The following is a 22,847-nucleotide window of genomic DNA, read 5'->3' as shown; positions in this document are numbered from 1 at the left end:
GTATTTTGGACTTTGTACACATTTATTGCTGGAACTAACACATGGAAGACATTATATCAACAACGACTTTATGGATTTGTTTGTACATTCCATACAAAAAAACAATAAAAACAATGAATCAATACAATACAGCAAGGTGGACATCAAATGAATATCAAAATGCTAAAGCAGTGGTTCTCAAACTTTTTTCACCAAGTACAACCTCAGAAAACACTTTGTTCTCCAAGTACCACCATAATGACCAACATTAAGATACAGTATCATAATAGGGCTAAGTAATCATTTAAAAAGGCAGAGGTTTTATTTAACAAGTACATGTAATATTCTTGGCCACTGTAACATTACACACAGTTTGAACAGTAACACTGTGTTTGAACATGGGAAAATAAAAACATTGTTCTTATCAGGCAGCACGGTGACACAGGGGTTAGTGCATGTGTCTCACAATACGAGAGACACATGGCTCGGGATCGGGCTCGGGATCTTTCTGTGTGGAGTTTGCAGGTACTCCGGCTTCCTCCCACCTCCAAAGACATGCACCTGGGGATAGGTTGATTAATTGGCAACACTAAAAATTGGCCCTATTGTGTGAATGTGAGTGTGAATGTTGTCTGTCTATCTGTGTTGGCCCTGCGATGATGTGGCGACATGTCCAGGGTGTACCCCGCCTTCCGCCCGAATGCAGCTGAGATAGGCTCCAGCGCCCCCCGCGACCCCAAAAGGGACAAGCGGTAGAAAATGGATGGATGGATGGATGTACTTTAAAGGCCTACTGAAATGATTTTTTTTTATTTAAACGGGGATAGCAGATCTATTCTATGTGTCATACTTGATCATTTCGCGATATTGCCATATTTTTGCTGAAAGGATTTAGTAGAGAACAACGACGATAAAGATCGCAACTTTTGGTATCTGACAAAAAAAAGCCTTGCCCCTACCGGAAGTAGCGTGACCTAGTCAGTTGAACATTTCCGCAAAGTTCCCTATTGTTTACAGTGATGGCGGCCAGAAGTGAGAGCGATTCGGACCGAGAAAGCGACAATTTCCCCATTAATTTGAGCGAAGATGAAAGATTTGTGGATGAGGAAAGTGCAAGTGAAGGACTAGTGGGGAGTGGAAGCGATTCAGATAGGGAAGATGCTGTGAGAGGCGGGTGGGACCTGATATTCAGCTGGGAATGACTACAACAGTAAATAAACACAAGACATATATATACTCTATTAGCCACAACACAACCAGGCTTATATTTAATATGCCACAAATTAATCCCGCATAACAAACACCTAGGTGTTTGTTATGCTAGCTCATAGCTCCTAGCTCCTAGCTCCCGTCCATATAACCCGCCAATACAATTCAAACACCTGCACAACACACAAAATCACTCAGCCCAAAGGACCGTTCACCTAACCCAAGGTTCATAAAGCTTATATATTTACCCAAAGTTACGTACGTGACACGCACGTACGGGCAAGCGATCAAATGTTTGGAAGCGCAGCTGCGTACTCACAGTACCGCGTCTGCGTCTGTGTATCCAAATCAAAGTAATCCTGGTAAGAGTCTCTGTTGTCCGAGTTCTTCGATCTTGACTGCATCTTTCGGGAATGTAAACAATGAAACACCGGCTGTGTTGTGTTGCTGACTTCCCTCGCAAAATACTCCGCTTCGCACCGACAACTTTCTTCTTTGCTTGCTCAGCTTCTTTCTCCATAATGCAATGAACAAATTGCAACAGATTCACCAACACAGATGTCCAGAATACCGTGGAATTATGAGATGAAAACAGAGCTATTTTGTATTGGCTTCAATGGGGTACCGATACTTCTGTTTCACTGGCTACGTCACGCGCATACGTCATCATCCAAAGGCGTTTTCAACCGGCAGTTTAGCGGGAAATTTAAAATTGCACTTTATAAGTTAACCCGGCCGTATTGGCATGTGTTGCAATGTTAAGATTTCATCATTGATATATAAACTATCAGACTGCGTGGTCGGTAGTAGTGGGTTTCAGTAGGCCTTTAATCAAGTGATTCTATGGTGAACCACGTACCACAGTCTGAGAACAATAAATATACACCCCTCTGTGCTAGATACATTTCAATGATAAAATATATTTTAAATATTTGTGTTTTGTCATTTCATACTGAGTAATCATTCATGTAAATTGTCTTACGAATTGAGAACAGGAATTTAAATAGGGAATTTGCTTATTCCTATACTTTTTAATCGGATATGAGAAATGAAAATATGGAAAATATGTGATATCTCATATTGAAACTGCATACATGTTCGGAAAAAAACTCAACCTACCAACCCCATCAATCCATCCATTTTCTAGTTGTTCCTTTCGGGGTCACAGAGTTGGCTGGAGCCTATCCCAGCTGCATTCGGGCGGAAGGTGGGGTAAACCCTGGACAAGTCGCCACCTACCAACCAACATGTAGATATGTGTAATTTTTTTTAATTTTTATAAACCTTTATTTATAATATTCAACATTTACAAACAAGCAAATAAATAATAATAATCAAAACAAGTACAGAAACAGTACAAAAAAAGTACAAAACAGTGCCAGGGGGTTGTAAACTCAATAAAGCAACTAAAGTAGAATGCAAAATATATATACAGTCGTGGTCAAAAGTTTACATACACTTGTAAAGAACATAATGTCATGGCTGTCTTGAGTTTCCAATAATTTCTACAACTGTGTGTGATTGGAGCACATACTTGTTGGTCACAAAAAACATTCATGAAGTTTGATTATTTTATGAATTTATTATTGGTCTACCGAAAATGTGACCAAATCTGCTTGGTCAAAAGTATACATACACTACAGCAATGTTAATATTTGGTTACATGTCCCTTGGCAAGTTTCACTGCAATAAGGCACTTTTGGTAGCCATCCACAAGCTTCTGGTTTAATTTTTGACCACTCCTCTTGACAAAATTGGTGCAGTTCAGTTAAATTTGTTGGTTTTCTGACATGGACTTGTTTCTTCAGCATTGTCGACACGTTTAAGTAAGGACTTTGGGAAGGCAATTCTAATAAATAAATAAATAAATATTGACTGTTACCCCCCTAAAAAAATAAAATAAAAAAAATAAATATTGACTGTTGTTACCCAAAGTATATTAAGTGGGATTTTTTCAGAAAAACAAATATATACAGTAACACAAAAACAAGCTGTCTCTGTGATCACTATAGGTGTATAAATAATAATATAGTGTTAAATAAAATCAGTCCCTTGGGCACAAAACTGAAAATAATACAGCTTTCCAAAAAGTGCAATTCTGCTGCTATTTGACATAACTGTTTGTTATGATGCTTTGAGATTTTTGCACTTTATTTCTTTATTGAAAGAAAATTCTATGAAGAGAAAAGTTCTTTGCAAATGTGGTTACATTGCTAAAAAAAATGAAAAGTTAAAGCTAAAAAAAGAAATACACTTTGAGTTAACATTATTTCCTTATATGGGGAAAGATGTTATGAGCTAGGGAATATAACAACTACACTACCCAGCATGCAACGGGAGTGACGAGCATGCGCGGTAGCCCCGAAAAGTGTTGTTGCATATCGTCACCCAGCAGCTAAGAATGAGCACGCTGTGAAAGTAAACGTCAAGAACTCAGCCAACACGCCTCGTCTGCATTATTTATAATTAGACAGACAACACATATACAGTGTGATTTGGTTTTGTTTACAAGGAAAGAAAAACGAAAGTTAAAAAAGGGAGATGTCATATATGTATGTGCTGCGGTTGCTTTAAGAACGTTGTGACAGCTGCCGTAAAGGAGGTACGTTGCTAGCCTGGTTGCTATGTTTCTAGTTGGTGGTAAAAGTGTTGGTCATGTGTTTGTACCCTGCTCAAATCTCTCAGTAAAGTTATTCATTGGATTATACCTTTTGTTTTGAACTTTATTACACCTTGGAGCGCTTTTTCCCCTGCTTTCGCTATCTGCGCCTAATGACTGAGCTACATGACGCCATTTCTTGTGATGTCACACGGAGCATTTCTGGTCGGGACGGGATTCGTTCCCAGGGATTCGAATAAAGAACCAACTCTTTTTCTTCACTATAGTGGTGTCGATAACGGGTACCAGTTCTCAAAAAGGGATTCGAGTCCGAGGACTCGGTTCTTTTCTTATCGAACAACCGAGAAAACCGGTTTCGAGTATCATCCTACATGGAGGTAGTGTTTTGGATATGTCGTACTACATAATTTGCTCCTTTAAACCTTGTGAGTAGTCCGTCAGTTTGACGGAGGTCAATGTTCTTGTTTGTTTGTCGAACGCGCTCATTCTGTGCAGGTGTGCACTGTGCAATTTTAGCTAAGTTAGCCTACAACAACAAGGGTCGTCGTCCAGTGCGTCCACACTAATTTTGTGTGTTTATGTGACCATCTGGTTTACAAGTAACTTCACAAAGAACATATTTAGTCCGCTGCTTTGAAAATAACAGAAGCGGAGGAATAATAGCAACAAGATTGAGATAAGCTGGCATTTGGCTTCCCTGTTGTATCGAACAGGTGGCATTTTCGGGCGGCTAATTTGCTACTTTCAGCAACAATGCAATCGTGATTTAATGACATGGCAGATGCAACCAGAGGGACTTACATCATGGAGGAGTTTTTCAAAACGGTAAGTGTTTGCAGATGTACATGCGTTTGTCGTTTCCCACTTTCAACTGTCTGTCTGTGCAGGTAGGAGAGTTGAGAAGCCTCTTACAAAAGATGTCCTGTCAAGTGGCGGAAGTAGAGAAAAGACAAAGTGCCATCCTTGCCTTATCAAAACCTGACAAGGGTAAGAAATATACGCTAAAGTTACTTTTTACAACGCTAACTAGACACCTTGTTTGTGTTTTGTCAACACACAACATAAATAAAGCCTGTCACACCCTTGCTAGTTTCTGCTGGCGATATAAGCACTACAATACAGAATTTAACAAAACACTTTCAAGACTACAAATCAGGTCAGTGCATGTTTTTGTTGTTGAATTTTATTTTCATAAATGAAATAGGAATATAAAAAAAACGATTGGTTTATTTGAATTTCATTTTGAAATACAAAAAATACAATTGAAAAAAACTGTTATTCTTTTTCAGTGTCGAAGAGCAGGAAAAAAACGGTGGGATTATCATTTTATTTTCCATATAACAAAAAAAAAGATACGTTAGCAGATACTGAAAAATTAAACAAAAAACAATGTTTTTCATATTTCCGAACCGGAAGTTTCTATTTAAAAGGGAACTGCACTTTTTTTTTATATTGCCTATTGTTCACAATCATTATGAAAGACATGACGACAGATGTTTTTTTTTAATGCATTCTAACTCGTAAATAAAAGTCCGCTTGCAGCGGAGCCAATGGGAGATTGTCTATTACGCCAATAAAACACAATGGAAAAACATCCAAAAATATTGCTCCATTTACACTTCGTAACTTGAATGTTAACCAAGTATTAGTGATATTGTTATTATAAGCGCTAACGCAGACAAACTATTTATAGCAGCGACGTGATCACTAGCATATGTGCCTATGTTTACGTCGAGTGGTCTGCTGTTTCCTCACTTCCCTGCTCGTGGAAGTTTATTGTAGATCATAAATCATGCCTCTCACCTGGATTGTAGAAGGACAAAGATGTAATCCGACATGTTGATACACTTTGACAGACGGAAATGGTGAGAACGACATAAAAAAAAACGCTTGGTTCCACCCCCCTTTTCGTTGCGAAAATTATTTCAGTTGGCATCCTAATGACAGCAGATGTTGCAGAGTAAGTCATGTTTTATTATGTTGTTAGCTCCCATGAAGTCTACAGTGAGTAATAATCAGAGATGTTGAAAACAAAGCGAACGTTGAGATGCATATGCTTATAATCATCCAAATACGTTAATATGAAATATTATGAACGTGACTGTTACTACATTACATATACACTTACATCATGTATATAAAACCTGGATGTTCCTTTATGGGCTTCATAGGTAGGATAGAACGGCTCCCATAAGCTCCGTTGTAAGCAGACTTTTGATCGCATTCATGAAATATTTAGAATGCATATAAAAAAGAAAAACGTATGTGATCTTGTCTTACATATAGCCTGTGAATGATCGGCAATATAACCAAACAAGAGCAATTCCCCTTTAAGGAGAAGACTGGAAACTGACCAGTAGAAAAACAATTGTGTGGTGTTTTGTCCTGCGTTGGAAAGACAACGATTGATATGTTTTTTTAGGGCCGTCAAAGTTGACGCAATAATAGCGCAGTAAATTTAAGTTCCTTTAACGGCACTAATTTTTTACGCGCATGCGTCCTAACTCCTTTGTAACCCTTAGTCCATTCCGTAGCGTGGGAAAAACGGAATGGCGTTCACTTACTGTTGAGTCACAAGCTACAAAATCACGAGCAGAATTGTACAAAGAAAAATGTACATTATAGAAATCCCCTGTCCAAAGCCATGGCAGGTCGTTCTCCCGAGAAGACCAGACTATTTTATCTTTGATCGCCGTTAGACGACATTACTCGAGCAAAAGCGTGCTGGTGCCCTATCTAGCTTGCAGAGAGGAGGAGCTTCACCTTTGTGTTTAGATTACAGTTGAGTGCATTAATAACACATAATGTAGCTTGTTACACTATCTGGTATAGTAACATGGGGGTAAATTATCTGCAGAAAGGAAAGACAGAGGCATGAAGTCTTTAATAATACAGTTGAGTGCATTAATAACACAGTGTAGCTTGTTACACTATCTGCTATAGTAACATGGGGATACATTCTCTGCAGGAAGGAAAGACAGGCATGAAGTCTTTAATAGTGTTTGTTCTTGTCACAACGTCAAGACTTATCAAAACACCTTCTCAAACCAATCACACACTTGTGGCTTCACAATGAAAGCGCTACGCTTTACATTTGTTCTAACTTCAGTAACAAAATGAAAAATGTCTTACATTACAATCATGCTTTGATGGTCACAGATGTTTTATAATGTAATCTGTGTATATTTGTACTTAAATAAATTATAGTAAAATAGAGGGTGAAATTTTGTCGCAGATTGAAATAAAGTGTATATTCTTTCGTAACATGCTCTGGTTGATAATCCTCCATTATAGAATGTTTTTAGCAAGCTGAATATTACAATTTATTTATTAAATAAAGAAGGTTAAGACATTGTCATGCAGCATAACAAATAGCATTAACTTGTGCAACATGTAATGTACAGAATATCAGAAGCATTTATTCAGGTAAAAATATCACATTTTACATTACCAAACAACTTTGACAATCAAACCGTCCATCCATCTTCTTGCGCTTATCCGAGGTCGGGTCGCGGGGGCAGCAGCCTACGCAGAGAAGCCCAGACTTCCCTCTCCCCAGCCACCTTAAACACCTCCCCTATGAGGTGTCCAGGGGGCATCCTGACCAGATGCCCAAACTACTTAATCTGGCTCCTGGAGCAGCAGCTTTACTTTGAGCTCCTCCTGAATGACAGAGCTTCTCACCCTATCTCTTAAGGGAGAGCCTCACCACCCGACGGAGGAAGCTCATTTCCGCCGCTTGTACCCGTGATCTTGTCCTTTCGGTTATAACCCAAAGCTCATGACCATAGGTGAGGATGGGAACATAAATCGACCAGTAAATTGAGAGCTTTGCCTTCCGGCACAGCTCCTTCTTTACCACAACGGATCGATACAGGGTCCAAGCAAACCATGATTGTAACAATCCGCGTTTTGCGTTATGAATGCGTGACATTAGATTCTAAACATTGTGTAGCTCCTCTGAATGCAAGTGCTCCTACAGCAGGAATACAAACTAATTCTACAAAATACTAATTTAGCCAAGACAACACCTACAAGTCATTTTTTGTTGTCATTAAGTGTGTTTATGTCCATTTTGCGTTGACCTGTAATGTTTAAAAAAGCATAATGTTGAACATTTGTCATGGTATTAATAACTTAATTTGTGTAGGTAAACTTATTAATGATGAAAAAATATATATGCGATAAATCACAATTATTTTGAGTTAACGAGGAACAATGGATTAGATTAATCGATTAGAAAAAAGTTTAGATTTGTATTTTGTTGCTTCAACTATTCAATTATTAGGTGTAACTAATAAAAAGTGTTCTGCTCTGTATAGCAACGTACAGCTGATTTGTATTTTTTTGTTATCGTTAATGTTCACATTTTAAAATGTTGATGACGTGCATTTGTGAGAAAAAAATAATGAAAGTTATGGCAAACAGAAAAAAGCTTTCTTTATTTCCTCAATTTCCCCTAAAATGAGTCCTTATAGTTTTTTTTTTGTTTTTTTTCGATCAATCGATGCATTACTTGATTATTAAAATATTCAAAAGCTGCAGCCTTGGTGTGCATTTGGTGTTAGACGGTCTGGCTGTTCAGCATAGATCACATGAAGGCACACAGGCATTCACACCTATAAACAATTGTGTGCGTATGTAATGTGTATGCTTGTTGATGACTACTCCAATGTCCACACTTACATATTGTAAATATTCTGAGAGTCCAAACGTCTTGTACTACACATGCACTTATTGATCTTGCTTCACTACACGCGGAGGGACAGTGGGACTCAGTAAACACTGTGAACAGTTACATATACAACTCTTGTAAATATATATGTGCGATAAAAAAAACACATTACTGTCGTAAACAAATATTTTCACCATGTTTCCCTTATAGGCTAATGGTAAAATAGAATAAAGAAGACATCTTGGATTTCTCTTTCTCGTAACACACCAGGCTGTGTACACTTCCTGTCACTCCTCGGCTCTTCCGGGTTACTACATATGTTATGTTACTTTAATACAATAAATACCAACATCATCTATAAAGAATAGTTTAATGTGTAGAAAATGCAACATACGGATACAATCCACTGCTACAGTATATTTAATTATTTTTGACGTTTTTTTACAGGGCCTTAAAAAAACGCCACGTTCCACAGTTGGCCCACGTGTCAATTGGACGCTTGTCCTCATCAAACATTGGATCGTATATATCAACATGTATATTTTAAAACAAAATACAAAACTTGTGTTTATTTAGTGTAACGATTACCCATCAATGCGCAGTTACATGTGTACATTCCCTGGAATCATACACGTGCAGATTAATTCAGATAGGGAGCATGTCACGTTAAAGGCCTACTGAAACCCACTACTACCGACCACGCAGTCTGATAGTTTATATATCAATGATGAAATCTTAACATTGCAACACATGCCAATACGGCCGGGTTAACTTATAAAGTGTAATTTTAAATTTCCCGCTAAACTTCCGGTTGGAAACGTCTGCGTATGCGCGTGACGTCACGACGGCAACGGAAGTATTCGTACCCAATGTGTAGGGTTGGGTATCGTTTGAATTCGAACGATTCCGATTCCGATTCCTGGCGATTCTCGATTCAGGTTCTTTTAAGAGGCAGGGTAAAAAAAAAGTTTAGGATATTTTAAATGAGCTAGCTAACCTACAGTCTTTCTGAATGAAATAGTCTGACATTCTCCATCAATTTTAATTCTATTAACTTTTTATGAACTTTACTATAAATTCCTCACAGGGCTGTTTTCAACTAGAATATAAATATCAAATCTATGAACTTGAATATAAATATTATAAATTATGAATACAATTTCCCAGGGGTACACTTTCCTCAAGAGAGCTTTATTTTTGAAAACCTCATGAAAACACCTTGACACATAAGTGTGTATGATGCTGCAGTAAACCTCATGAAAACACATTTACACACAAGTGTATGATGCTGCAGGTACTTAAACATGTTACCATGCTCCCACTGATGGGCTAACCTGGTGCAGAAAAGCAAATAAACAATAAGAAACAACTTGCAAAACCCAGTCCAGATTAGCAGCAGGTACAGTATAAAATCAGAGACAGTTCTTGTTTAGGAAAATGACCATATCCACCTTCTCAGGCAGGATGCGTGAGCATTCTGGCCAGATAGTGTCTCCTGCTGTGGAAAATAGACGTTCGCTGGGTGTGGAAGAAGCTTGAACGCATAAATAGGAGAAAGCAAGATATGACAGCAAAGGATAAGTCTTTTGTTGGTTCCACCGGACCACCACCATGCAGCAGGGTCGTCAGACATAAGTATCGGTGGAACGTCCATGTCCATTCGTTTCTTGATGGACATGGAGCTCTGTTATTTCGCGGTTATTTCAATTTTTTTTGTAAAGTAAAGCCACACTTTCGACCGCCGACGCCCGCTATCCATGCTTGAGCTTGACTGACTCGCTCGGCTATGCTAACACTTCCGGCGGTGGGCGCTTCTTCGTTGGTGTTCAGCGGCTTCTTCTTCCGTTTCGGCGGACATATTTTTTTCCGGTCGGCGGACTAAATTGGCGTGACCGCATCGAAAATAGGAATCGAAATTTAAACTTTTGAACGATTCCGGGAGAATCAGAAAGTTAGTCCCGGTTCCAATCGATACTCGATACTCAACCCTACCAATGTGTCACAATACAAACTGCTCTGTTTTCATCGAACAATTCCACAGTATTCTGGACATCTGTGTTGGTGAATCTTTTGCAATTAGTTTAATGAACAATGGAGATTGCAAAGAAGAAAGTTGTAGGTGGGATCGGTGTATTAGCGGCTGGCTGTAGCAACACAACAAGGAGTACTTACTTGGATAGCAGACGCACTAGCCGATGCTAGCCGTCGATCGCTGGAACGCAGGTGAGCACGGGTGTTGATGAGCAAATGAGGGCTGGCTGGCGTAGGTGAAGCGCTAATGTTTTTATCATAGCTCTGTGAGGTCCGGTTGCTAAGTTGCTAAGTTAGCTTCAGCGTCGTTAGCAACAGCATTGTTAAGCTTTGCCAGGCTGAGAATTATTAACCGTGTAGTTACATGTCCATGGTTTAATAGTATTGTTGATCTTCTGTCTATCCTTCCAGTCAGGGATTTATTTATTTTGTTTCTATCTGCATTTGAGCCAGATGCTATCACGTTAGCTCAGTAGCTAAAGAGCTTCGCTGATGTATTGTCGTGGAGATAAAAGTCACTGTGAATGTCCATTTCGCGTTCTCGACTCTCATTTTCAAGAGGATATAGTATCCGAGGTGGTTTAAAATACAAATCCGTGATCCACAATAGAAAAAGGAGATTGTGTGGAATCCAATGAGACCTTGTACCTAAGTTACAGTCAGAGCGAAAAAAGATACACCCTGCACTGCCTCTCTAGTTCTTCACTCTAACGTTCCTCATCCACAAATCTTTCATCCTCGTTCAAATTAATGGGGTAATCGTCGCTTTTTCGGTCCGAATCTCTCTCGCTCCATTGTAAACAACGGGGAATTGTGAGGAATCCTACCTCCTGTGACGTCACGCTACTTCCGGTATAGGCAAGGCTTTTTTTTATCAGCGACCAAAAGTTGCGAACTTTATCGTTGTTGTTCTATACTAAATCCTTTCAGCAAAAATATGGCAATATCGCGAAATGATCAAGTATGACACATAGAATGGATCTGCTATCCCCGTTTAAATAAAAAAAAATCATTTCAGTAGGCCTTTAATGTTGGCACTCGACGGAAAAGTGTTTCTAGACTCCAGTTAGCACGCTGGCCAACTGTTAGTCCTGGTAGTTCAACTCCAATGAGACAAGCAAAACCATGGACTATAAAAATGGGACCCATAACCTCCCTGCTTGGCACTCAGCAACACGGGTTGGAGTTGGGGGTTAAGTCACCAAAATGATTCCCGGGCGCGGCGCCGCTGCTGCCCACTGCTCCCCAAGGGGATGGGTCAAATGCAGAGGACAAATTTCACCACATCTAGTGTGTGTGTGACAATCATTGGTATCTTTAATCTTTAATGTGTTGTGCAGGCAGCCACACCTTTGATAACAGTCGGTGTGTTTACGGAGCCGTGTGTGCATACACAATGGCCTGTGGCATGGGCGTCAAGATGATCTGTTGTTGATCTTCTGCCTCCGCGGCTGTGATAATGCTTGATTCAATATGCAGCAGGCCTGCTTTTTAAATGTTAATATTGCCAACGATCACCCTCTTTTAATCGTAATAGCCAAAACTGTGATCTATGTACCGGTAGTTTAAAATGTGATAAGTATGCAAATATTTATTGGACTTTTTGGAGTTTCCTTTTTCTTTGTGCTTTCATGGTACTTATTATCCAGGTACTTTGACTTTCTCTCACATACCAAAACCATGGATGTTAGGTAATACTCTAAATGCACCAAAGCTGTGAATGTGTTAAATTATGATCCACAAGGGCAAGCGAAAAGCTATAGAAAATAGATGCATTTTAAATCTCAGTTGTCTTTTTTTCTGTGCTGCTGTCATTATTGTTGTGTACCTCCTTTAAGAACGCAAAGAGGAGCTGGAACTGCTGAACAACGAGATCAAGACGGCTGCCATCTTATTCCGAGCCAAGTTAAAGAGTGGGTTGGAATAACTTACAGTACATGTGCTGCTGTGTAACACAATTGTAAAAACATCTGATAATTTTTTTATGCAACAAAGTTAGAGTTCATCCACTAAAGGTGCGTGGCAGTGTACCATCTTTGTTAAACACCATAACAAAGTGCATTGCTCTTCCTCATTCAGAGCCTGACTATTTAATGACCAAATATTTGTTAAGCAAACAGACAGTAGAGAAAGACAGCCATTAAACAGTCCTCCCAGAATAATCTTATCTCAATCATCTATAGTTCATTTCTATTATTAATATAGCATTGATGGTACATTTTGCATGTCTGTCTCTGCAGCATCGCAGGGTGGTGTCCCGGTAGATGGCAGTGGCGATGGTGCCTCTGTGATGCAGCGCATTAAGAAGAATCAGGTCTGGTGGCCCTATTTATGTATTGCACTGAGCCAGGTGCACGCCTGACAAAGTCACGACAAACAATGTTTTAATGATCCCCTCTGGCTCAACGACTTCTCTCTGTCTTGCTGTTGTCCTTCCATTAGCACGAACACCTGACTCGCTGTTTTGCTGATGTCATGACAAGTCACCATAAGACACAGGTGGCTTTCCGAGAGAAATGCAAAGCCCATATTCAGAGGCAACTGCAGATTGGTGAGTTTAGGAACATTTCCTTATGTGCTGTTTATTTAAATAGCTTCACGTTAATCAATGGCCCTTTTATAAATTAGAAATCTCGGGTTATATTTAGCCTTTGCTTTGTTCCAATTTGCTTTTTAATGGCTAAATGTTTGATTTAAATAGTACGGATTTGATCATTTTATTAACAACATAATCACATTCACAGAGGAACGTCTGCGGTCACTTGATTACCCTAAATGTGTTTGCTTTTTGCAGAAGTTGTTTCCATTAGAAATTATGAAATGAAAATAATATTTTCTTAGGTCAAACTGTGTACATTAGGGATCTTCCATTCAGGGATTTATGCTGCCGATTTTGATACCGATGACCCATGAGGGAGGTCGGCCGATATCAATACCGATCACCTGTATTAAATTGATACATTTACAGTTATTTATGGTGACTGATATTGCCAGTGCAACAAAATCAACACAATATTTAAACTGGTTCCTTATTCCCTGTTATTACAATTTGATCAAAACAATGTCAATAGTACACAATAACTAATCAAAATCAAAAACTAAATATTTTTCCCCCACTCCTCCTGTGTTAAGGGAATTAGTCCTTGAATTTGAACAAAAACAACAACAAAAATATTGATCGATATCGATCCAATCACTCTAGTATCAACAATATACTGATACTACCCTTGGTCTCAACGCCACCAACTTATGGATTGATCCGACCTCTTATGTGTCGTGTACTGACTGCGACACTGCTGACACACCAACAGTAGTTGTTATATTATCCTTTCTCTAGACTCTTATTAATCTACATGTTCATTTCCTGTTAATAGCTGCTTACTTTATGCTGTAATTTGGTTCCAGCTACACTTCTAAAACGTTATAAAGCACCTATTTAATTGATGTTTCAAGCTAGCTTTGGGGTTAGCTTAGCTATTAGCATGCCTGCTCCTGCTTGCTCTCGATGTGTAACATGTTTGTCCTTGTCCTCCAGTGAATGATACATGATAATGATACTTAGGATATTAAGAAACGCTGTTTATTTGCCATAATAGAGGTGATTAATATTAACTTATAAGGAATCAGCTCCATACTGTGTAAGGAGAGACACTTTGCTGCTAGCTTGTCTGCCGAGGGGACTAAAAATAAGTACAATATTAGCCAGATTTTGTGATCGGCGATGAGGTGGCGACTTGTCCAGGGTGTACCCCGCGTCCCGCCCGAATGCAGCTGTGATAGGCTCCAGCATCCCCCGCGACACCGAAAGGGACAAGTAGTAGAAAGTGGATGGATGGATGGATAATTGGCAATACCAATCAAATACCTTTTCAAGAAAATCGTCCAATACTGATCGGTGGCCGATTGATCAGCACATACGGAGTTACCATTGTTAATACCTTTTATTCATTGTATAGGCAATTTTTGAAGTAGCAATTTTGCATCGTTAATTATCATACTAGTGTAACAATAATACAATTAAAAATATTGCGGTGGTATTTATGAGGTCAATTGATGCTACTGTAGGACCAACCTCGTAAATTAGAACACTTACATCTCAAATCAGCTTTCCCATTTACCGTATTTTTCGGAGTATAAGTCGCTCCGGAGTATAAGTCGCACCGGCCGAAAATGCATAATAAAGAAGGAAAAAAACATATATAAGTCGCACTGGAGTATAAGTCGCATTTTTTGGGGAAATGTATTTGATAAAACCCAACACCAATAATAGACATTTGAAAGTCATTTTCAATCAATCAATCAATGTTTATTTATATAGCCCTAAATCACTAGTGTCTCAAAGGGCTGTACAAGCCACAACGACATCCTCGGTGTCGAGTGGGTCTGACATAATATTGTGAAAGTCCAACACATCAGCGAAAGTCCAGTCCATGGTGGGGCCAGCGGGAACCATCCCGAGTGGAGACGGGTCAGCAGCGTAGAGATGTCCCCATCTGATGGACAGGCTAGCGGTCCACCCCGGAGCAGAGTAGAAAAGAAAAGAAAAGAAACGGCAGATCAACTGGTCTAAAAAGGGAGTCTATTTAAAGGCTAGAGTATACAAATGAGTTTTAAGATGAGACTTAAATGCTTCTACTGAGGTAGCATCTCTAACTTTTACCGGGAGGGCATTCCATAGTATTGGAGCCCGAATAGAAAACGCTCTATAGCCCGCAGACTTTTTTTGGGCTCTGGGAATCACTAATAAGCCGGAGTTCTTTGAACGCAGATTTCTTGCCGGGACATATGGTACAATACAATCGTCAAGATAGGCAGGAGCTTGACCGTGTAGTATTTTATACGTAAGTAGTAAAACCTTAAAGTCGCATCTTAGGTGCACAGGAAGCCAGTGCAAGTGAGCCAGTATAGGCGTAATATGATCAAACTTTCTTGTTTTTGTCAAAAGTCTAGCAGCCGCATTTTGTACCATCTGTAATCTTTTAATGCTAGACATAGGGAGGCCCGAAAATAATACGTTACAGTAATCGAGACGAGATGTAACGAACGCATGGATAATGATCTCAGCATCGCTTGTGGACAAAATGGAACGAATTTTAGCGATATTACGGAGATGAAAGAAGGCCGTTTTAGTAACACTCTTAATGTGTGACTCAAACGAGAGAGTTGGGTCGAAGATAATACCCAGATTCTTTACCGAGTCGCCTTGTTTAATTGTTTGGTTGTCAAATGTTAAGGTGGTATTATTAAATAGATGTTGGTGTTGAGCAGGACCGATAATCAGCATTTCCGTTTTCTTAGCGTTGAGTTGCAAAAAGTTAGCGGACATCCATTGTTTAATTTCATTAAGACACGCCTCCAGCTGACTACAATCCGGCGTGTTGGTCAGCTTTAGGGGCATGTAGAGTTGGGTGTCATCAGCATAACAGTGAAAGCTAACACCGTATTTGCGTATAATGTCACCTAGCGGCAGCATGTAAATACTAAAGAGTGCAGGGCCAAGAACTGAACCCTGGGGAACTCCGCACGTTACCTTAACATAGTCCGAGGTCACATTGTTATGGGAGACACACTGCATCCTGTCAGTAAGATAAGAGTTAAACCAAGACAAGGCTAAGTCTGACATCCCAATACGCGTTTTGATACGCTCTAATAAAATATTATGATCAACAGTATCGAAAGCGGCGCTAAGATCAAGAAGCAGCAACATAGAAGAAGCATCAGAATCCATCGTTAGCAATAGATCATTAGTCATTTTTGCGAGGGCTGTCTCCGTAGAGTGATTTGCCCTGAAACCGGATTGAAAAGGTTCACAGAGATTGTTAGTCACTAAGTGTTCATTTAGCTGCTGTGCGACAATTTTTTCGAGAATTTTCGAGATAAACGGTAGGTGGGACACCGGCCGGTAGTTCACCATGAGGTCAGGATCGAGGTTAGGTCTTTTGAGTAGAGGATGAATAACCGCTTTTTTGAATGCTAGAGGAACAGTACCAGAGGAAAGTGATAGGTTTATAATATTTAACACTGATGGACCTAATAAAACAAAAAGCTCCTTGATAAGTTTCCCAGGAATTGGGTCAAGTAAACATGTTGTTTGTTTTGTCCCATTTACACATTTTAACAATTCCTCCAATGTTATTTCATCAAAGAGAGAGAAACTATTTTGGAGGGCAATGTCCGTCGTATATACAGTCGTATTTGTGTTAATAGAACCCAGTTGTGGCTGGGATGCATTGTCTTTAATCTCTTTTCTGATGAGTTCAATTTTCTTATTAAAGAAATTCATAAAGTCATCTGCTGAGTGGGTGGAGCTACTGGGAGGAGTCCCTTGTTGGGTTAGCGATGCTACTGTACTAAACAAAAATTTAGGATCATTTTTGTTGAGGTGGATGAGATTTGAGTAATATTTAGCTTTAGCTGAGGTAAGCATGCGTTTATAAGTTATTAAACTATCACTCCATGCTTGATGGAAAACCTCAAGTTTAGTCGCACGCCATTTGCGTTCCAGCTTTCTACATGATAATTTCTGGGCTTTAGTTTCTTCTGTAAACCATGGGGTACGCCTTTTAGGGGCCCTTTTTAGCTTTAGCGGTGCTACAATATCAATGGTGTCGCGCAGGGCGTCGTTAAAGTTGTTAGTGAGGTTATCAATAGAGCCCACATAATTTGGGAATGATGCCATTACTGAAGGCAGTAGGTCAGTAAGAGTCGTCGTTGTGGCAGTATTAATGTTGCGGCTGCTATAGTAGTTATTATTATTATTATTAGTTTGTTGACAATGAGTCAGAACTTCGAATTTTATAAGGTAATGATCGGACATTACTTTAGTGTACGGGAGTATCGTAACTTTAGAGGTGGTGACACCCCTGACAAGCACTAGATCTATCGTATTACCGTTGCGATGCGTGGGTTCATTTATTATTTGTGTAAGACCACAGCTATCAATTATAGTCTGGAGCGCCACGCATGGAGGGTCCGATGGGGTATTCATATGGATGTTAAAGTTTCCCATTATGATTATATTGTCGGCGTGCGTCACTAGATCAGCAACGAACTCTGAAAATTCATTGATAAAGTCCGAATAGGGCCCAGGGGGGCGGTAGATGACAGCCAGGTGGAGAGGCAGCGGTGTGACAAACCTCATAGTGAGCACCTCAAACGAGTTATATTTATTATTTAGGTCCGAGGTAAGGCTAAAGTTTTTGTTGTATATTAGTGCAACACCCCCACCCCTTTTAATGGGGCGGGCAATATGCGTTCCCGCATAGCCAGGAGGAGACGCCTCACCCAGCGCAAAAAATTCGTCTGGTTTGAGCCAGGTCTCGGCTAAACCAACGACATCAAGATTGTTGTCTCTGATGACTTCATTAACTAATAACGTTTTGGAAGACAATGACCTTATGTTTAAAAAGCCCATATTATAGGTAGTGGGCTGTTTTGAGGAGTTTTTGTTGAAAGTATCCGTAGTAGCAATATTAATAATGTTACGTTTATTATGCATAGTGCACTTTAAATAATTTCGACCATATCTAGGAATTGATATGACAGGAATTTTTAGATTGTTTGCCACCTCAGTAAAATGCATGTCCACCTCTGACGCAGAAAAAACATTATGTGAGTTGTATATTATTCTAGAAGAATTGCTATGTGTGCAGGGATTATCCAGCCTGGCGCTGGCTAGTTCTAGCTTAACAGACTCCTTATTAGCGCTTCTTTATGACTCATAAATAACCAACTGAGAACGTGCCTGGTATGTTAACGTAACATATTATGGTAAGAGTCATTCAAATAACTATAACATATACAAACCCCGTTTCCATATGAGTTGGGAAATTGTGTTAGATGTAAATATAAACGGAATACAATGATTTGCAAATCATTTTCAACCCATATTCAGTTGAATATGCTACAAAGACAACATATTTGATGTTCAAACTGATAAACATTTTTTTTTTTTGCAAATAATCATTAACTTTAGAATTTGATGCTAGCAACACGTGACATAGAAGTTGGGAAAGGTGGCAATAAATATTGATAAAGTTGAGGAATGCTCATCAAACACTTATGTGGAACATCCCACAGGTGAACAGGCAAATTGGGAACAGGTGGGTGCCATGATTGGGTATAAAAGTAGATTCCATGAAATGCTCAGTCATTCACAAACTAGGATGGGGCGAGAGTCACCACTTTGTCAACAAATGCGTGAGCACATTGTTGAACAGTTTAAGAAAAACCTTTCTCAACCAGCTATTGCAAGGAATTTAGGGATTTCACCATCTACGGTCCATAATATCATCAAAGGGTTCAGAGAATCTGGAGAAATCACTGCACGTAAGCAGCTAAGCCCGTGACCTTTGATCCCTCAGGCTGTACTGCATCAACAAGCGACATCAGTGTGTAAAGGATATCACCACATGGGCTCAGGAACACTTCAGAAACCCACTGTCAGTAACTACAGTTGGTTGCTACATCTGTAAGTGCAAGTTAAAACTCTCCTATGCAAGGCGAAAACCGTTTATCAACAACACCCAGAAACGCCGTCGGCTTCGCTGGGCCTGAGCTCATCTAAGATGGACTGATACAAAGTGGAAAAGTGTTTTGTGGTCTGACGAGTCCACATTTCAAATTGTTTTTGGAAACTGTGGACATCATGTCCTCCGGACCAAAGAGGAAAAGAACCATCCGGATTGTTATAGGCACAAAGTTGAAAAGCCAGCATCTGTGATGGTATGGGGTTGTATTAGTGCCCAAGACATGGGTAACTTACACATCTGTGAAGGCGCCATTAATGCTGAAAGGTACACACAGGTTTTGGAGCAACATATGTTGCCATCCAAGCAACGTTACCATGGACGCCCCTGCTTATTTCAGCAAGACAATGCCAAGCCACGTGTTACATCAACGTGGCTTCATAGTAAAAGAGTGCGGGTACTAGACTGTCCTGCCTGTAGTCCAGACCTGTCTCCCGTTGAAAATGTGTGGCGCATTATGAAAACTGAAATACCACAACGGAGACCCCCGGACTGTTGAACAACTTAAGCTGTACATCAAGTAAGAATGGGAAAGAATTCCACCTCAGAAGCTTAAAAAATGTGTCTCCTCAGTTCCCAAACGTTTACTGAGTGTTGTTAAAAGGAAAGGCCATGTAACACAGTGGTGAACATGCCCTTTCCCAACTACTTTGGCACGTGTTGCAGCCATGAAATTCTAAGTTAATTATTATTTGCAAAAAAAAAATAAAGTTTGAGTTTGAACATCAAATATCTTGTCTTTGTAGTGCATTCAATTGAAAATGGGTTGAAAAGGATTTGCAAATCATTGTATTCCGTTTATATTTACATCTAACACAATTTCCCAACTCATATGGAAACGGGGTTTGTACTTTAAATTTAGGAATATAAATCCATCCATGGATGTATCGATCAATAGTTACACCTCTAATTGTAAACCCAATGTTTGTATACAGTGCAAGAAACAATAAAACACAAAAGTGAAAATTTGGTATGGGATTTTGGTTTGCATGGCAGTCTGGCGATGCACTTTCACATGTCATGTTCTAACATTTTAACGTTAACTACTGTTTACTGTGAAGCTCTGCCTTTACTTTGACAACGACTGATATGTACTACATTCAACATTCAGCTCCACTGTACAAACACAAAAAATGTTGCTGCTCAATATGTGTGTGCAACACACGTTTCCTGTGACAGAGCAAATATTACTACCTATGTAAGACATCTAGTTATTGAATGTTTAGTCTCATTTTCAGTGGACAAGGTGACCACAGATGAAGAGATGGAGGAGATGCTCAACTGTGACAATGTGACCGTTTTCATATCAGATGTGAGTTGTACGGTTCTCCACCTAACCTAGCTAAGAACTTTTCAGAAATTCTACCTGACTTTTATTGGCTTGGTTTGCTACCATCTAAAAGTTGCACAATGATGCCTCTCTTTCCCACAGATCAGCTTGCAAGCTTGTATGTCGAGCGAGGCTCTGAGCGAGATAGAGTCTCGTCATGAGGACATTGTGCGCCTGGAGGCAAGCATCAGAGAGCTGCACGAGATCTTGTCTGACACGGCCCTGCTGCTGGAGATTCAGGTGAGAAGGATTCCGATTGATTGTCACAATCCGCACAGTTCCGTACATACACTTAGTAGTTTAAGTACATCAGTGCATTCACACAGAGAAGTATGGCTCATATGTCCCCAGTTGGTTTTGTATTTGCAGTATCAAGGGGTGAAAAGTGTGCTACTGCACCTTAATTTGATTTGTGAACGAAAGAATGCTTGCATTCTGAATCAATTAATTGTGCCTAGAGAATGATGCACTGTAGTCAATTTGGGAAAGCACTACACTTAACATTTGCATGCTCAGGAACTAAGTACGTCAAGAGCTGAAGTGTATAGGCAGAAGTGTGGGTGTCCCGAACCAATATTGGTATCAGATTGGTATCTATCTTGCAATCAAAATCTCAGATGCAAGCAGTCCTGCACCACATTCATTCCAGACAATAATAAATAGGTCAGTGTTTTCTTACCATTGTTGTCTGAGTAATTTCAATGGATCAAGTATGTTCTATTATTTACACACTACAAAATAATAAATGTATATTTTGTTCAGATATCGTATCAGAAGTGAACAAGTTATTTTGGGACACCTCATGCAGAGGTACAGTAGAACTTTGCTATTCACGGGAGTAACACTCCAAAGAAAATACAAAAAAAAACTGACCAAAGCACGCACATTTATCCATCCATTCATCCATCCATTTTCTACGCACATTTAAAAAGACAAAAATAAAATGTAGTTTTACACAGAAATTTTTTAAACATATATTTAGTATAAAAAAACATGCATATGCACTACATCACGTCTTGTCTAAGTATTTTCCTGCTAAAAAATTTAGTGAATTGACTTGAGACAGCACTATCTCCTTCATATACAGCTACAACACTCATATTTCTCCTGCAGATAGCGCCATCAAACCACTTTCTATTTAACTTACCATTAAAAAAGTAATAATTTACCATTTAAAGCAAAGAAAAGAATGAGCAAATGCATGGCAGAGCAAATGCCATACCGGAAACAGGTGAGGATCTACTGATTTCATATTACACAGCATTACTTTTATTGAAAGTCCAGCCTGATATTTTACTTTTTTCCACCAGGGGGATCTGGTGAACAGCATAGAAAAGAACGTGGCTCACGCTGCAGACTATGTGGAAGTGTCCAAAGCACAGGCCCACAAAGCAGTGATTTACAAGAAGAATCCAACCAAGATAGTGTCTCTGCCTAGCTTCTTGAAGTCCTTTAGGAGAAAAACATCTGCCAAAGCAACCACAGGTCCATCAACATCACACCTGGACAATAAGGACAGAAACACTGATGCTCTCTGAACTTTGACTGCACTAAGCATATGGCCAAGCTTCTGGTGTTTAACTTACATTTCAAAAATGGATTTGATAAGGTTCCTTCCACCTCCAAAGACATGCACCTGGGGATAGGTTGATGGCAACACTAAATTGGCCCTGGTGTGTGAATGTTGTCTATCTGTATTGGCCCTGCGACGCGGTGGAAACTTGTTCAGGGTATACCCCGCCTTCTGCCCCGAATGCAGCTGGGATAGGCTCCAGCCACCCCCGCACCCAAGAGAAGGACAAGCGGCTGAAAATGGATGGATGAAAGGATTACATAAGGACTCAAGCAAGTGTGACCAGGATCAAGTATGGTGAAGGAACTTGAAAGCTCTGTTTAAAAATATGGCAGTCTAAAACAATTAATGAAACAAATACATATAAAAACTTGGAGTGCATATTTAGATAAATGCAAGAATCTAAACAATTTCCACCTAAAAACTTTTATTTATTTTTTTATTTTTTGGCTCAAAGTAGTTTTTTTGTTTGTTTTTACAATTACACACAATGAAACATTACATTCTTGGACGAAATAATGTCTTGTTTTACCACTTACTGACCAGTAGGTGGTGGTGCAATGCAAAGCCACTACACACACTGGTGACTGGTGTGTTCACCAGATGGTTCCCTGCTGTCATTTTATTGCAATATGTGGTTCACTTCTCCCAATAAACTAACACTGACCATCAAATCCAACTTTCAGTTTTATTTTCCTGTGTCACCAGTTAAAACAAAATTGTAAGATTTTTTTCTTTTCATCATGAGAATTTCTCCTGGCCAGTGTGAAATTGCTCTAAAACTATTTACTGGTGACGCTTCATTGTAATTGGAAAATTGTCATTTGTATGAAACATACATGGACTTCTGGATGTAGTACTTTTCCTACTTGAATATAAGCAGTGAGATCATTTAAAATTCA

General features: G+C 39.4%; 1 protein-coding gene across 3 annotated transcripts; it reads left to right on the top strand.

The window, feature by feature from the left end:
• The first annotated feature begins 3,358 nt into the window (after positions 1-3,358).
• On the top strand, positions 3,359-22,758 carry LOC133638474 (syntaxin-2-like). 3 transcript variants are annotated; one of them, XM_062031124.1, is made up of 9 exons: positions 3,359-3,790; positions 4,522-4,633; positions 4,696-4,795; positions 12,353-12,427; positions 12,755-12,828; positions 12,957-13,065; positions 20,269-20,354; positions 20,475-20,612; positions 21,683-22,758. In XM_062031124.1, the coding sequence occupies exons 2-9, from the start codon at positions 4,583-4,585 to the stop codon at positions 21,908-21,910; spliced, it is 861 nt and encodes a 286-aa protein (XP_061887108.1). In that variant the 5' UTR covers positions 3,359-3,790; positions 4,522-4,582; the 3' UTR covers positions 21,911-22,758. The 3 variants fall into 3 exon arrangements, with proteins under 3 accessions (XP_061887108.1, XP_061887107.1, XP_061887109.1); XM_062031123.1 differs by lacking the exon at positions 3,359-3,790 and having other exon boundaries at positions 3,818-4,633; XM_062031125.1 differs by lacking the exon at positions 3,359-3,790 and having other exon boundaries at positions 3,818-4,633; positions 20,281-20,354; positions 21,683-22,757.
• The last annotated feature ends 89 nt before the right edge of the window (positions 22,759-22,847 follow it).

The sequence above is a fragment of the Entelurus aequoreus genome, linkage group LG21, assembly GCF_033978785.1.
Source record: "Entelurus aequoreus isolate RoL-2023_Sb linkage group LG21, RoL_Eaeq_v1.1, whole genome shotgun sequence".
NCBI lineage: Eukaryota > Metazoa > Chordata > Actinopteri > Syngnathiformes > Syngnathidae > Entelurus > Entelurus aequoreus.
Note: the sequence above shows the minus strand (reverse complement) of the source record. Positions and strands in the feature narration are given on the sequence as shown.